Source organism: Aphanomyces invadans, assembly GCF_000520115.1.
Source record: "Aphanomyces invadans strain NJM9701 unplaced genomic scaffold supercont1.45, whole genome shotgun sequence".
Lineage (NCBI taxonomy): Eukaryota > Oomycota > Saprolegniomycetes > Saprolegniales > Verrucalvaceae > Aphanomyces > Aphanomyces invadans.
This window is the reverse complement of record NW_008580190.1, coordinates 18524-33051: the sequence shown is the minus strand read 5'-3', so window position 1 is coordinate 33051 and position 14528 is coordinate 18524. Positions and strand designations below refer to the sequence as shown.

The following is a 14528-nucleotide window of genomic DNA, read 5'->3' as shown; positions in this document are numbered from 1 at the left end:
CATCCAGTGTCCACATCATGACGTGGCCATTGTTGGTTTCCCACGCGACGAGGTATATGCACCCAAGGTGCGAGATGCGGAGACGATCCAGGTTTTGGCTGGTGGTGGCTGGATCGCCCGCACGAGGGACCAAGGACCATGTCTCGACGTTGTTTGTTTCATTGGGACCGATGTTTCGAGCCGTCCTGTTGTGTCCGATGCACCTCACAGCGGGGATGCTGCCGTCCAACGATGAACGAGTTTGGCAGTCTTCTCACGTCGGTGCCGTCACGTTGTCGAGCCACACTCGATCCGAGCACTTGGCATCGACCCCACGACCAGACATTCGTCCGTTTGGAGGATCGGGGGGAGGCGGCGCCGTCGTCGTCACGATCGTATGCACATTCGGCCGCCCCCACGCCCCGTACCGCCACGATGCCGCTGTCCGAGCGGGGCGTCGTATTTAAAATCCATTTAAAACTCCACCGCCGCCGCCCTCCTCCTGGTGCAAACTGCACTTGCGACATGTACTCGGGCATGGTAGAGACGCTCCCACGATGTGGTTGTTCGAACGTTGCTCGAATTTTCGCACGCAGGTCACCAGGAACTGGGAATTTCACGCTGGCCCACACGACCGCACACACGGAGAATGCTGTCCATGCAAGTCTTCCAAGGCACGGTCGCCGCGCGTCATGATTCCAGACAGGACCGACGTGGAAAGCAATGTCGTAAAGGTGTTCAACGTGCAGGCTGGGCATGCTGTCATGCGCGGACTGGATTCCGCGACTTGCGAGTGGAAATGGCACCTCCAAAGTCAACTCGATCGTGGCGACGGGGACTCGTCCGAAGCAAGGATCGCGTGTGTCGACTCTTCACCGACCAACTTTCCTGGTGGGAATCGTCGTCGAGGGTGTTTTTTGGCTCCATGTCGAACACGCCATCGATGCAATCGCGTCGCATGGCTCTCGGTCTCTTGAGCAGTGGCCAACACCACCAAATCACTTTCGACGCTAGCACGGGACGATGGCGCAGTGACGTCGCTGAGCAAAACGTCCGCGGTTGCTTCATGCCTTGCTTGAATCGTCTGGCTTGGCTAGAGCCACCACCCTCACGTCGTGTTCCTCGACGGCGACGAACTTGTGTGATAACAACCAGACACACTGTCCATCGACCATGACACGCTAGGCTTTGCTTGCACGGACGACGGGACGTGTAGCTATCGCCTGGAAGGTTCTTCGTTCGTGACATGATCGGACAGTGGCGCGAAAACGTAGGGCTCGACCGACGACGAGTGGATCGTGATGCAGCCGACGTCGTGAACGCCATCGAATGGCGCGACAATCCGCAGCACACTAGACCAGCCACACGCTCGAGAACGATGCGACGGACCTGGCTTTGACAGGTAGCTGTTCTCGTCTCGACGCGTTGGGGTCGGCATCAGTTCCTCGTCGACAACCCGTCGGTCGAGATTCGGTTGGATCCGGCGCGCTTCGTTGGAAGGATATATCGTGGCCATGGCGGTCGATACGCCGCAACCACTCGGTGCCGTGCCGTCGCTCGCGGTGCACGAGTGGTGCGGATGCCGCCCTCTTCCACTCGCCACAGCGTGTTCGCTCGGGCACCAGTGGCAAGTGTGTGTCGTCGTCGCCAACAGTCGACCAGATGGATATCATCATATGTGTCTTCCGACATGGAAAGATTTCGCGGTAAAGTCGACGCGACTGGTGTGCTTCAGTCCAAATGGCACGACGACCGCGCCGTGGTGGTCGCAGTAGGGATCATTGCCTCGTCGGCGTCTTCCCAAGTCACCCGTCCGTTGTCGAGCCGCGGGACACCTGGTGGAGAGAGATGGCTCGATGCAGTCACCAAAGGGCAAACCATGTCCCGTCCACCACACTCGCGACACAAAACAGACGCTCTCCCATCAAGTTCTTTGCCATGTGGGTTGACCCAGATATCCTGTCGGCGAGCCCCACGACGCGGCATGCGGCGCGGGGGGGGAGAGGAATTGGGGGGGGGATGTGTCGAGTGTCGTTGCAACTGAACGTTTTTCAGCATCACACGCATCGACTCCCGCCGCGGCGACCGCTTGCACGTACCATGACGTGGCTAGGGCACGTTGCCTTTCTACACGAAAACAAGGAGTGCCGAAAGATCGCGAGTGTTTTGTTGGCAGGGACCACGGCAGCAGGCAGCGCTGCCAAAACAAGCCACGGCCTCCGCACCAGTCGTCGGGTCGTTTTTTGTTGGCCGATGTCCACGGCCATGGGATGTGTCGGAAAAGACCCTGCCGCACCAGACCTTGCCCATACGAGCCGCCGTTTTCGTGGACAGTGCTTCGCCGTGAAACATGCCGAGCTTTTGTCCTGGGGAATCGCGGCAGTCGGAGCCCCCCCCGAAACAGTGTCCCATGCACGTTGTTGCAATTCCTCATGTGCTAAACGTGCTTGGCAGGGGGAAGTCAAAACGATTCGAGACCCATGAACCAACGCTCGAGGTCCACACGTGCCGACAATGTTCTCCACCTTCGTATCTCAAACGGGCGAGCATGAGACACACGTTTGTACAACGACGACCGCGATGCTGCGTATATCGCCACCAGAGCCGCTCGTCCACCGTCGGCCTTTGATGGAGAAATATTCGCTTGCGTCGTCATTCCCAGCGCAGATCGACGACATGGGAACGTTTGAAACGATGTCGCGGATCGATCAATTACCCCAACGACGACGCAAGTGCAGGATGCGACCCATCGTGGGGCTCGACGACATGGTCCATGGGGGGGCGTGCATGTTTCCGTTGATGGAGGCTGCTGGATCGTTCGTGGTGCCCTCGGAGCGAGGCGGCCCCCTCAACCCGTCAGCGTATTTCTCCGACGTTGGACAAGGACAGATCACTCGTCAACACGAAGGACCGTTTGCATTTTCTTGTTGCAATCCAAGCATCGCAGTCGCCCCCGTTCTCCCCCTGACGCTTGGTTGAATCGCGAACCCAGCCCACGTTCGTTTCCAAACGGCGGGCTCTCTGTAGGGCATGTCCATGGCGCGACCGACCGCGCCGCCATCGCGCTGGTTTGTTTGAGGTTATTCAAATGTCGACAGCACCGACGACGACGAGCACAAACATGTGGGGGATGCGGTCGACTGCACCAGGCCAAACCAACGTCGTCTGTGCAATAATGCGAGGCTGCTGCGCAACAACAACACCCCATGTCGACGCCCCCACGGCAACGACAACGTCGTGTTCAAGTTAGAGCTGTGAGTCCGCCGCGCGGGCGTACGTCGTTTCGAGTTGGATCCCAACGGAATGGGGCATATCGTTCCATGCTTGGATTCGTTCGTCGACCGTCAGGTGCGTCCAGTCGACGATCGCACTCGAGTGCTCCAAGTTCCACGTAGCGCGGCACACGGCGGTGTCTTGCACATCGAGCGAAATGCACACCCGCAACAGACTGCACCACGGCGGGCCACCGACCGACCACGTGTACACCCTACTGTCGCATGGGGCTGGCAACGACGTGGAGCGCCACGTACCACAGCTGAATCGTGCCGAGCTCGGTCCAGCCAATGTAGTCGCCGTGGATGTGGCGCCTGTCGAGTCCGCAAGCTTCGCCGTTCGGGAACGCGTCAAACCGGTGGGGCTGGCCGTTCAAGCGGAATGCGGTCCTCGTCGCGAGCAACATCGGGACGTGTGAGTTGACCTTGACACGCAAACATGAGGGCCAGGACCGTGTCGAGCAGTATACTAGTGGTTATTACAAAAAAGACATCGCCGTCCAGGCGCGAGTGGACGGCAAACAACATGGTAAACACGCGAAAGAAAGTGGCGAGCGACGGTCGAAGGTCCATGCGGCGCAGTTGGACGTTTGCCAACACCCACAGGCCTTGGTAGCGGCAGTTTGCCGGCGCATCGTCGGATCGTGCCGCGGCCTTGAGCTACAACGCTGTCAACAATTCAAGTTGGAGAGCTCGTCTGCAGCACCTTGGCGCATTCTTGTAACGTGCAGAGCACGGCATGCAACCCAATTTTGTCGTCGTCCCCGTCGAACGCCGCACGGTTGCGTTGGTCCAAGCGATGTGCCAAGCGCTCTACTGTTTCCGAATGGGCGGCCAGCATGTCCTCCACGATCGCGTACAGCGTGCCGATCCATTCGTAGTACACTTGCGGCACCTCGTCGTTGGCTTCGACGGCGTGGTCCGCTGCAAACGCGTGGAGGCGGTGGAATAAGGCGGGGGTGAACCATTGCCACATCAAGTCGAGCGCCAACTACTCGTACAATGAGATCATGGATCGAGTCACCGATGCGACACCTCATGCTGTGTCCCCCACTCGATGCTGCGCGACACTCTCAGGTGATCTGGATGGAGCAAGGACGTCGCAAACGGAATATTTGCTGCTGCGGCGGATTGAATCCAACGGCGAGATTGGCACAGCAGCCGCTGTTCAAATGCCAGCCAGTCGGGGCGCGCTATGTCGTCAATCGAAATGGACGTGCAAAAGTCGTGCAGCGTGCGCAAGTAGTGCGCATGCTGTTGGATTCGACTCGGGGTGGCGTCCACCACGAGTGGCGCATGAGGCTGGGCATGACTCGACGCTCGGGTCATGCGGGTTTTGGATTGCGGCGCTATCACCGGCTCATCGTTCTGTCTCGCGCGCCGATACGACGACAGTTTGAAGGGGGGCGTGCCAGCGCTCCATACCACAGCGCAGTCGTTGCTATCGGAATCTCTCGACACAACGTATACCTACGACCAAACACGCGTGGGCCCTTTGGTTCCGAGATGAGCTACGGTACCCGAAACTGATGCAATTCTTCTCGCTTCTTCGTGCTCGAGCCCCCTTGCCACGTGTAATGCCATCCATCCGTGCGCTTTTCGTTGAAGTGAAACACAGCCGCCGTCGGCACCTGGAACGGCCGCCCTGAGGTCGACGCCCCGCGACAGGAAGCCATACCTCGCCACCGCCACGTTCGGGTGCGTGCCGCTCCCCACGCAGCCACGTCCCCAACGCATTTCGCTGGCTGCGCAGGTCGCTCGTAAACGTGGCCAGCGGGATAATGTCGTTGGGAGCAAAGAACGGCTCGGACGCGACTTGGAATCGCCCAAACGCTTGGAGACGATTGGCGTCGGCTCGTCCAGAATGGTCCACATGGAGACTCAACGACGCCCCACATCCACGATACTCCATGTGTGGGCAGCAATGCGGAAAACACCTAGCGCCGCATGATCGAGCTACCCATCGTGGCTGTACGAACCGAATGACCTACAACCGCCGCATGGGTGCTCTCGGCATGGAAGTGTGCGAATTGTCCAACGCACCTTAAGACCGTGGTTTTGGTAGCACCTCCACAGTGTCCATGTGAGTGGGAGTGGCTCGGGACGCACGTACCGAATGTACGACTCGCGAAACAGGTCCGCGTGCGAGCACTTGGTGCGGAAGAATCGAATCGACGCGGCCGCCGCGTTATCGTTCGACGTCGCCTTCATCGTAAATGACGTTGTTGTGCCCATAGGGGGGTTGTCGAGGTGGCGGCGAGTATTTTAAATCCATTTTAAATCGATCGCCCCGCCACCGCGGCCATGGTGGCATTTAAAACTCCTTTGAAACACGCATATCGATCGCGCCGTCGAGGGAGGGTAACGTAATAATAATAATGGCACGTTGGCCAGCGAATCCGCTGCAGCACGCACTTCATCGCCGTCGTCGAGCACCGAAATCGTGCGCTGGACTCTCGATCCAGAGCCAGCGAACGACGTACACCGCCACAGATACGTGTACAGTGCTCCCCGATGGCAACTTACGTCGGCACACCCAACGACGTGATGACAATGGAAACTGCACAGGGCAGTCGAGCTCGCAGAAAAGAGGCACCGGGCCATGGCCAGATTCCTGGCGCAGCGTCGGAGGCGGTCACGATTCCTGTGGCTCCAGCAGTGTTTGGTGGAGCACCCCACGAGCGACCTGTTCATCCATGGCGGCGACCACGTCGACGGCTTCTCGACGGGGTGGTCAGGCCTCAGATCCATTCAACATGCTTTCAACGTCCCCCGGAAACATTCCATGTCGTTTTATACCACAAATCGCCATGGAGAGCGCGCTGGGTCGACCAGCCACTCGGTTCGAAATGGAGAACCCCAAATTTATACACGCCATATCATTTTTGTCTGGACGCAGGGCGGCAACAACACTGCGGCGGAACATGCCGATTTTTCAGTTCCATGGAAAGTGGATGGATGGCATTTGGCGCGTTGTGAAGGGTACGTTTGTTTCCAAACGCATCAAGCCCTGCGCGCTTGCACGACGCCATCCACGCTGGCATTCACACGGGGGAGTCTTGTCGGGGTGGGCCACTTCGTAGCAGTGGGATAACATACCACGCAACACATGCCACCCACCGCCCAGTCTCATGTCATCCGAAAGACGAAGGCGCGAACTCTCGAGAGGCGAACGTGATCGCGCAGTCATTTCACAGACGATGTGCTGTCCCGTGATATGTCGGCATCGGTCGCCCCGGCCACATTTCTTGCATGAAGGATATTTGTTGGCATTTCGTTCAGCCACCGACGTCGCTGCCGTCGTGGTGGCCTCGACGCATCGTGTGCTTGTGCATGACCGTAGTTCCTTGCTATGCCGAATGCGGACGAGTCTCCTCGAAGCAACTTCCCATGTTCTTCTCGCAGGGTCCTGTGCTTGGTGCGGGGATATCCAACCACAACGTGTGCTGCGTCGTCCTTTTGAGCACGTCGACCGTGGACGAACGATACCTTGACAGCACCGTTCCCGCGGCGCAACTCGTCAACCCAAACAACAATTCAAAGTATCGAGTGGATGGCCCGCCACGTCATGTGCTTTCGAATAGGTACCGTCGCCGCAACATTGAGCAAAACATGCACATGCAAAGGAGAACATTCCGTGCGCCAATGCAGGATTCCACGCGACGATGCACCATGTCGGATCGCATGCAGGACGCACAATAAAAGCACGAACAAGCGCACGCACGTGCATCTACCTCTGCCAGCAGCGAATACGGCGCGTGGTCGAGAAACGATCGTGGCTCGAATCAGGAGACGGAGCCATGTTTCGCTTGATCGATCCTACCTGGTGAAATCGCCATGCACATGAGACTTGCCAGTGGGTCCACCACCACGCTAGGACGAGTGCCGGAACAATGGTTGTCAATGCGAAACAGCCATCGTCGCGCACGTGCACCGCGCCAGACTTTGCCGGGCTCGGTCTGCCTCCAGGACATGAAAAGAATTTCGTGCCAGCGTCTTGTACTTGCGAATGCCAAACCTAGTCATGCCGTCCACAAACTATACATTGACGACGTAACCATATTTGCGGCCACCGACCATGTGATGCTCGCCCGCACACTCCCCGGAATTAGCGTCATGGCGCTTGGCTGCTATGCCTAAACCGGATGTGCACAACCAGCATGACGGCCGACACGGCTGTGTTGGCGCGTTGAGACAGAGAGGACAGAGGCGAACCTTTCTCAACGCGTGCGGCACGTTGGCCGCGGTGATGGCATTGACATGGTATGTATTGGTACGCATCCATCAATATGTACCCGAGTAGGATTAGGCAAGTACTCTAGCACATACCATTCGCGACATACGACGAGGCCGGCAACAAGGAGCACGCTTCCAAACGCGCACAAGTTCGCGCCGTAGAACTCACTCTCACTAGTAGGAAATGTGGAGTGGACAGGGTCACCCAGTGCATTTCAACCACGCTCGTCTTGCTTTCACGACACTCGAGAGCACAAGTCGCCTCCGTTCGAAGCAAGCGACTGCGGAGCGCATTCAACGCCGTCGATGCCTGACATTCAACGGTGCAGGGCATGCCACGGCAACGAAACCACAATGCACAGGAAGCAGGTGGTATAGCGTGCCTTGTTCCGGACTAGCACATCTCACCATTGTGCAAGTGATGCCATCCAAACGACCCCGTTGGTGGAACGCATTGTCCGAATCACTGCAAACGTCCTTCGTGCAGTGGGAAAACACCAACGTGTCAAATTCCATGGCCATCAAGAACGATGACGCTGCTTCACGAATCCAAGGCAAAACCCGTCAAACTCGTCGAGGGAGCCAGCCATCGAAGTCAAAGGTGCCCCGATCGCAAACTGCACTTCCATCGGGCGAACGATGCGTTTACAGCCAAGTCCATCGTCGTCTTGGAGTATGATGCTCCAGAAGGAACGAGCTCGTTGGAAAACATGCACGGGAGCCGCCGCCTCGACACAAGCCTGGCCTTGACACACAAAACCATGAAAGGTAACCGACGTACTTGCTATGCAGCCTGTCGGCGGAGACAATGTCGTCGCACACAACGTCGTATTTCTTGGCGCGTTGACCGCTACGACATCTGGCCGTCGATAGCGGTTTGCAGAGGAGAGTGCCGTGGTTGCACATCTCCACGAAACTCACCAGTATCTCTTGTAAATCGAAGGTAGCTGCCAGGTGGTTCTATCTGGTTACACCCGGCAACACACGCCATTCAATTGTACATTGTGATAGCTGCATCGACCACCCATCCGTGGTCATCTCGATATGCCATGGGCTTTACTTGTTAAAGCTAGCTTGCGCATGCACTCGAGCGTGACCATGGGGTGTGGAGTATTTTATCGCCGACGTGTAGCCAACTACTTGGGCTAGACGCGGTGGCTGCGTTTCGTGTGGTTTTGAATTCCAGAGTTTTCTGCCGAAAATTCGTGTGGACCAATGAATGAATTGGAATATTTACAGACACAAAGCGGCAAAAATATACGAATAAAATTGAGAAGCACACTAATATATGGTCACACTATTTCATCTTGGCGCCGCCCATGATGCAACGAGTCGTGCGCCACCACCATGTTGCCATCCGCCGCCACCTCTTCTCGACGTCTCGATTGATTCATGGGGAAGACGAAATGGAGAGATTTGGCGCGGCATTGGCCTCCCAGATCCCGTCCACCCAATCGGGCAACGTTCTGCTCCTTCATGGTGACCTCGGGTGTGGCAAAACGTGCTTTGCCCGCGGATTTGCGCGAACGTGGTGCAGCGACGCCTCCATGGACGTGACGTCTCCAACATACCTTCTCATCAACACGTACAATCCTCCGTCTACCTCAAAGTATGGTGCACATCTTGTTTTCACGACGCTGTCATGACCGAATGACTATCATCATGCTTGACGTTTCGTTGTGTGCGCAGGCGAAGCACCCTCCATCACATGGATCTATATCGCCTCGACCGCGTGACCTCCACGGACGCCGAAGCCCTAGGCCTCGAAGATGCATTCACTAACGGTACGAACTTGAATTCCCTTGGCGGGATTCTCACAACACAGCGTCCAGGAACGAGCATTGTGGAATGGCCCGATCGACTACAAGAGTTGCCGACGCCGAGGCTGGACGTGCATATTACGTACACGGACGTGGAAGGTGAACGCGAGGTGCATGTGGCAGCGCATGGAGGGAAATGGGAACGTGTACAAGCATGGTTTCACGCAGACTCTTAATTCGTCGGTGCTTGATACGTATTCTTGTCGTTCCACTTGTCGATCATCTCGTTAATGTACGCGACGACGGCCGGGTTCGGGTCGATGAAGAGGTGGTTGTCGTCCAGGTCTTGGATGATGAATTTTTTCTACAGCATTCACGTGAGATGGACGTACACGGTGGCGCGCAGCTGCGACGTACAACGCCTGGCGTGAGGTTGAGGTGACGAAGGTACTGCTTCGTAGGGGGGTCACTACACACGCACACAACCATGAGATACGACTATAGACGCCGCACGCCAAGGTCGAACCACGTCACGAGGACGCCTTGAATCGATTCCCGGCCGTGGGACGCCATTCCTGCGGTCGCGTTGGTTGTGACGTGAATAATATTATAAAAATCCGACCGCGTGGAAATCGAGTGCGATTCGACTCAAATTTTAAAACATCCTTCGTCCTGTTGGTTGGTTTTTAAAACAATGTGTCGATCGCTTCCGCTATTTTTTTTTCAACCTGGCTGTTGCACGAATTTTGCATTGGCATGATTGTGGGATGCGATCCATCGCGCCACGGAACGACCTCTACTTTGTGCAGTCGGCGCAGGTGTCGGGAACCGCCACGAGTATGCTGTGCGCATTGATGCCACTGGGTATGTCGACTCGAACGAACGATTGGAAGAATGAGGACATCACGCTGGAGGTCGGTTCGTCGTCACGAACGATATTGCTTCTGCCATGAAGACGTGATGAAGCGAAGCTTTCCGCCCAAGCCATGAATACATGGGGTGCAGTTGTGTCTATGTAGTCCCATCTCGCCGTGGCGTCATTGCCACCCTCTTCGTGTTCCAAGCACCTCATGGCCGTTGCCACGACGCTGTCTTGTTCAATGTCTCCTTGGCATCGTCGTGCTTCCGCTCACTACCGCCCGTCCTTGTCCACAAACTCGAATCTCGGTGAGGATGTCATATCCATGGGACGCACGCAAAGCACATCGCCGCGACCTGGTGCTCGTCTCGGGGCTGCATGCGTCTGTCTCTGTCGGGGACGTGGTTGTCGGTGCAATATGCTTCGTAACGATCGAACCAGTTGTCGTACGCTTCGTGCTGGTCCGTCATGGCGAGGAGTTGAAGGCGCTTCTCGTGCAATTCCCGCATGGGGGGTGTCCGAACCATGAAGTTGGCTCGGTGGTTGCATCGGCGCTTGGCCTTTTTGGCGGCGCAGTCGCGGCAGTACTGGTATGTGGCCGCCACGCACTGTGGGCACGTGGCGAGGTCGCCGTGTATTTCTTGGGTGCATGCATGGCACCGCTCGTTGCGCCATGTTTCGGAGACACAATCCAAGTCGGCCAAGTGCAATTCAAACGCTTCGATGTTGCTCAGCGACTCAATTCGGAGGTGGTTGCGGCAGTAGTGATACCACTGATACAGCGACTTGCACGCTGCGTTCCAGCCAGTTCCATCGCGAACGAACCGACGCTTTCGCTCGAGAAAAACGTGCTCGAGGCACTGGGACGCTTCTTTCGACCCTTGGTTGCCATACACCATCCCCAGCACAGACAGTCCTACGCAGCGCGTGAATAACGTGGGGACGGCGGAGTCCGTGGCACCATCCATCGGCCAAGGATCAACAAATTAGGAACGATCGCTTCGCACCAAGTAGGGCCAGTTCGCTCGAGTCGCCAAGGATTTGCTTGGCGCGATCCCACATCGACAGCACGAGCCATTCGGCATGCATGTATTCACCTGCGACATTTCCATGACCAGCGGTCATTCTCCACCATGAAATCGATTTTCCAAACCAACATGACGCACACCCAGCACTTGGAAACACGTCGCAACCGTGCACACGACGTCGACGACGGGGTGGCCATTTAGCCAGCCACCGCCACAACGGGAGATCCTATCATGCAGCATCACGTACCGAGGCATCGATGGGCTTCGGCAACGTTGGCCATACTCACGAGCGTGTCGTCGCTGTCGAGGCCATGGGCGATGATGTCTTGTTCCAAGCATTCGGTCCACAGCGTTCTCGCCTGCGAGTACTGGCCCAGACACATGCGCACCGCAGCCAGATTGCTAGCGCACGTGACTCTAGCTCCAGTGTTGGTGGGGGTCGGCGACTTGTCATAGTGTTCGAGACACCTGGCATACATGGCCGCGGCAGGGGCGTATTGGTGTAGGGCAAGCAGCTGGCCCGCGAGCAGTTCCATCACGTGTAAAGTCGATGTGTGGTCGACCCCGACCGTCTCGGCGCGAGCATGCAGTGCTTTTTCGAAAACGTGCCATGCCAGCGTGGGCTGGCCATGGGTGGCGTACGTGTAGCCCAGCGCCACCATGGTGTCGACGGTGTCAGAGTCATTGTCGCCGAAGCGCTCGCGCTGGGCTTCTAGAATTCCTTGCAGACATGTCAGCGTCGACTCGTCGGACGATGATGGTTGTGCTATCTTGTCGTTGACGAGAGCTAACTGCCTGGACGTGCAGAAGTACTCGCGACTTGTGTATGGAAACACCATAACGGCGTGGTCGTAGTGTGTCTTGGCGGCGTGCAATTCGTTGGTTTCGTGGAGGACTAGCCCAAACGAGTACGCCGCCGTGGCTTGGTCCCATGATGTTGCCATGCAACTGATTTCGCGATCGATGGCATTGTGGAGGTGATGCAGTACGAAGGAACGGACGGTGGCGGTGTCATGAGTAGGGTTCCAGGCAGCAATAGCAACGGAGGATGCCATATAACCGTTCAATAGAGTCGCTACGGGCTCCTGCAAAGCCTCGTTTGGCTCGACGACGCTTGTAATCTCGAGGTGGATGGTGTCGGTGTGGGTTGCAGCAATCTCCAACGAGAAGGAGGTCCATGGGCAAGCGAGAAGCTGTGCCACATTGTCGCAAGGCCAAAGCACAAGCATGTTCGCACGGCAGCGATGATGTTGAATAAGTCAAGTTGGATTGCGTCGTCTAGCCTGGACGCAGTGAATGGCGAATGGAGATGGATGGGTTGATGGAACGTTGGCAGCCAAAACGATGGAGGTTTGCTTGAGGATGCAGTCCAACGCTCCAGGGAATCGACGATGTCGAGGAAGGGAGCGTTCCAGTCGTGGCACACGTACCAGTCGGCAACGCCATGTTGGAGCGTCATCGCGATTCGATCCATGCCGTTGCTGGCGGTTGGTCCATCGTGTGGCAGCTTTCGTGCAACATACTGAGTCCACACATCCTCGTTAGACAGCCCACGCAGCTTGCTTCGACCCCCAACATCGTCGATGAAGCGACGGATGGTCTCCAGCGTCGACCCTGGTGGCAGAGTCAACGGCGCCACCATGGCAAACTGAATTTTTATCGCCAACCATCCGGATAATCGCGACTCGATTCGAATAAATCGCCGTTGTCGCTCGGTCGTAGTGTTCGGCACTACCGTGCCTTGTCGATGCACCTGCTGGAATTCCAAACACCATGGCGCAACCCGCATTGACGGCCGTCTTCAACAACGTTCCTGCGCTCGTGGCAGTGTCGAAAACAGTCACAAGCTGGGGTCGGCCGTGGTGACGTAAGATCTGTCGCCCCTTGTAGACTCGGCGTGATGTAGACGAAGTGGCCGCTACTGGAGTTACCGTCGCCCCCTCGAATGCTTCTGGAGTCGCGTCTGTACCCGCCTTTGTCAGTCGTTGATATGCACTTCCAAACGGCGCCATCGTTCCACCAACAACGATCATCCCGCTTCCAAGAGGTGTCTTGTTTTGTCCTGGATAAACTCTGTTCGTTGGCAGACAGGGCTTGAAGCACGAATCCTGACGGCACGTGTTGGACCTGGTGCAGGTGGCGCCCCACCACTCGAGCTACTAGACGAGCGTCGTAGGTCGCGAGAAGACCTGTCTCTTTCTGCTTCACTTACAAACGAAATTTGGTGCCGATGCGTACGCAGAAATCAAGGACGAACTCGCCATTTCGCCCGCGGCTTCGTCGCGGCTCATGGTCGCGCTCAGCGTTGGCGTGTGTGTCGCAAGTGTTCCGGTCGGCCACCGCCTCGCGCCTGACCATAGCACACAACCATCTTTCGTCGAACAGGGTGATTGCCATGGGCAGCTAAGGTCGAGGCACAAGGCACCTAGGCTAATGCCAAAGACTTATTGTGCACCTTCATGCGACTACATTCAAGAATTTAGCGTCATATAGCTCTCAAGCGCTCAGGCGCGTCGTCGAGAAAAGGCTGCTCAGCGCAATGTCGACCTGCCGAAACGCAACATACTCGACTGAGCGTTTTGGATTTGTCTGCCCGAAGCCTTTCGTCGACAGGTACCTCAAATGCAGTGTTCATGTTCTCAGCTACATTGCATCGCTGTCAATGCCATGCACACATCGATTCAAGAAGGATGCGGCCGTGGAAGTGCCATTACATCAGAGTGCACGAACTAGCTTGGCTGGCAGTGGTTTCATGCTGTTTGGGCGTACCATTTAGTGCCGGAGCAGGTGCTGGCGGCGGTCCGTTTACCGTTTTCGTCTCTTTCGCAGCTTTCTGTGCTTTTTCCAACGCTGCGAGTTGGCCTTGCAGCGAGTTCCCGGCTTGTTCAGCAGCAACTTTGGCCGCGAGTGTCTCAATCACGTCTTCGGCAACACCTTGTTTGCGAGCTTCCTGCTTGTTTTGCTGAAGAAGGATCGCATTGCGCACGGGATCGTCGTTCTTGAAGTTGACTGCTCACGTCATGTCAGGAGGAAGATGCACGTCCGTCACGTAGCTTACCCATCGTAGCCGCGTCGTCCGCAGCATTGACAGTGGACACGAAGGCAAAGTCTGGCGGCATGTCCCACCGATCTTCTCCCGTGTCGTTGTTGTGATAGTACGTTCGCCCACGTTTGGACTTGAGTTCAACCCATCGCCGTTTGGTTGTCGTCTTAAGTGCGGTGGAAGCCGAGGCCGCCGAAGACAGGACTTCCGACGGCAGACGAGCCTTGCACACTGTGCAATGCATGTCACCATCAACTTCGCGCAGGTCCTGTAAGCGGGCGCAGAGGAAGGTGCGCCAGACTGGGTAAAGTGGAGAATGAATTAGCAGCGTTAATCCTATCTAACGCTACA

At 56.8% G+C, this 14528-nt stretch overlaps 4 protein-coding genes across 6 annotated transcripts in view; 1 reads left to right on the top strand and 3 right to left on the bottom strand.

Annotated features, from left to right (window-relative positions):
- Nucleotides 1-3358: 3358 nt before the first annotated feature.
- Nucleotides 3359-5499, bottom strand: H310_12902 (hypothetical protein). 3 transcript variants are annotated; one of them, XM_008880165.1, is made up of 9 exons: nt 5365-5499; nt 5295-5319; nt 5231-5238; nt 4930-5188; nt 4772-4882; nt 4287-4721; nt 3958-4242; nt 3510-3911; nt 3359-3466 (listed from the first exon to the last, which is right to left on the bottom strand). In XM_008880165.1, the coding sequence occupies exons 1-8, from the start codon at nt 5484-5486 to the stop codon at nt 3603-3605; spliced, it is 1554 nt and encodes a 517-aa protein (XP_008878387.1). In that variant the 5' UTR covers nt 5487-5499; the 3' UTR covers nt 3359-3466; nt 3510-3602. The 3 variants fall into 3 exon arrangements, with proteins under 3 accessions (XP_008878387.1, XP_008878386.1, XP_008878388.1); XM_008880164.1 differs by having other exon boundaries at nt 3510-3905; XM_008880166.1 differs by having other exon boundaries at nt 4930-5238.
- Nucleotides 5500-8793: 3294 nt separating this feature from the next.
- On the top strand, nt 8794-9588 carry H310_12901 (YjeE family ATPase). Its single transcript, XM_008880163.1, has 3 exons — nt 8794-9096; nt 9177-9271; nt 9320-9588. Exons 1-3 carry the CDS (start codon nt 8807-8809, stop codon nt 9481-9483), a joined length of 549 nt encoding a protein of 182 aa, XP_008878385.1. The 5' UTR covers nt 8794-8806; the 3' UTR covers nt 9484-9588.
- A 561-nt stretch (nt 9589-10149) lies between these two features.
- Nucleotides 10150-12779, bottom strand: H310_12900 (hypothetical protein). Its single transcript, XM_008880162.1, has 3 exons — nt 11382-12779; nt 11114-11203; nt 10150-11022 (listed from the first exon to the last, which is right to left on the bottom strand). The coding sequence occupies exons 1-3, from the start codon at nt 12361-12363 to the stop codon at nt 10424-10426; spliced, it is 1671 nt and encodes a 556-aa protein (XP_008878384.1). The 5' UTR covers nt 12364-12779; the 3' UTR covers nt 10150-10423.
- A 932-nt stretch (nt 12780-13711) lies between these two features.
- The window catches only part of H310_12899 (hypothetical protein), a 1698-nt gene continuing 881 nt past the window's right edge, over nt 13712-14528 (bottom strand). The window contains exon 2 of the mRNA XM_008880161.1: nt 13712-14143. Coding sequence (XP_008878383.1) covers nt 13845-14143 — 299 coding nt within the window. The 3' untranslated portion in view covers nt 13712-13844. The remainder of the gene's footprint in view (nt 14144-14528) is intronic.

What these genes read in the sequence shown, in the direction of transcription:
- H310_12902 (XM_008880166.1), bottom strand. Translation starts at nt 5,486, where the DNA reads ATGGGCACAACAACGTCATTTACGATGAAGGCGACGTCGAACGATAAC. An exon ending in TTTCGCGAGTCGTACATTCG is followed by an intron (nt 5,320 to 5,364) that starts GTACGTGCGTCC and finishes GACACTGTGGAG; the next exon opens with GTGCTACCAAAACCACGGTC. An exon ending in ACCAAAACCACGGTCTTAAG is followed by an intron (nt 5,239 to 5,294) that starts GTGCGTTGGACA and finishes CGGCGGTTGTAG; the next exon opens with GTCATTCGGTTCGTACAGCC.
- H310_12900 (XM_008880162.1), bottom strand. Translation starts at nt 12,363, where the DNA reads ATGCTTGTGCTTTGGCCTTGCGACAATGTGGCACAGCTTCTCGCTTGC. An exon ending in CGAAGCCCATCGATGCCTCG is followed by an intron (nt 11,204 to 11,381) that starts GTACGTGATGCT and finishes GAAATGTCGCAG; the next exon opens with GTGAATACATGCATGCCGAA. An exon ending in GAGCGAACTGGCCCTACTTG is followed by an intron (nt 11,023 to 11,113) that starts GTGCGAAGCGAT and finishes CGCGCTGCGTAG; the next exon opens with GACTGTCTGTGCTGGGGATG.
- H310_12901 (XM_008880163.1), top strand. Translation starts at nt 8,807, where the DNA reads ATGATGCAACGAGTCGTGCGCCACCACCATGTTGCCATCCGCCGCCAC. An exon ending in AATCCTCCGTCTACCTCAAA is followed by an intron (nt 9,097 to 9,176) that starts GTATGGTGCACA and finishes TTGTGTGCGCAG; the next exon opens with GCGAAGCACCCTCCATCACA. An exon ending in CGAAGATGCATTCACTAACG is followed by an intron (nt 9,272 to 9,319) that starts GTACGAACTTGA and finishes CACAGCGTCCAG; the next exon opens with GAACGAGCATTGTGGAATGG.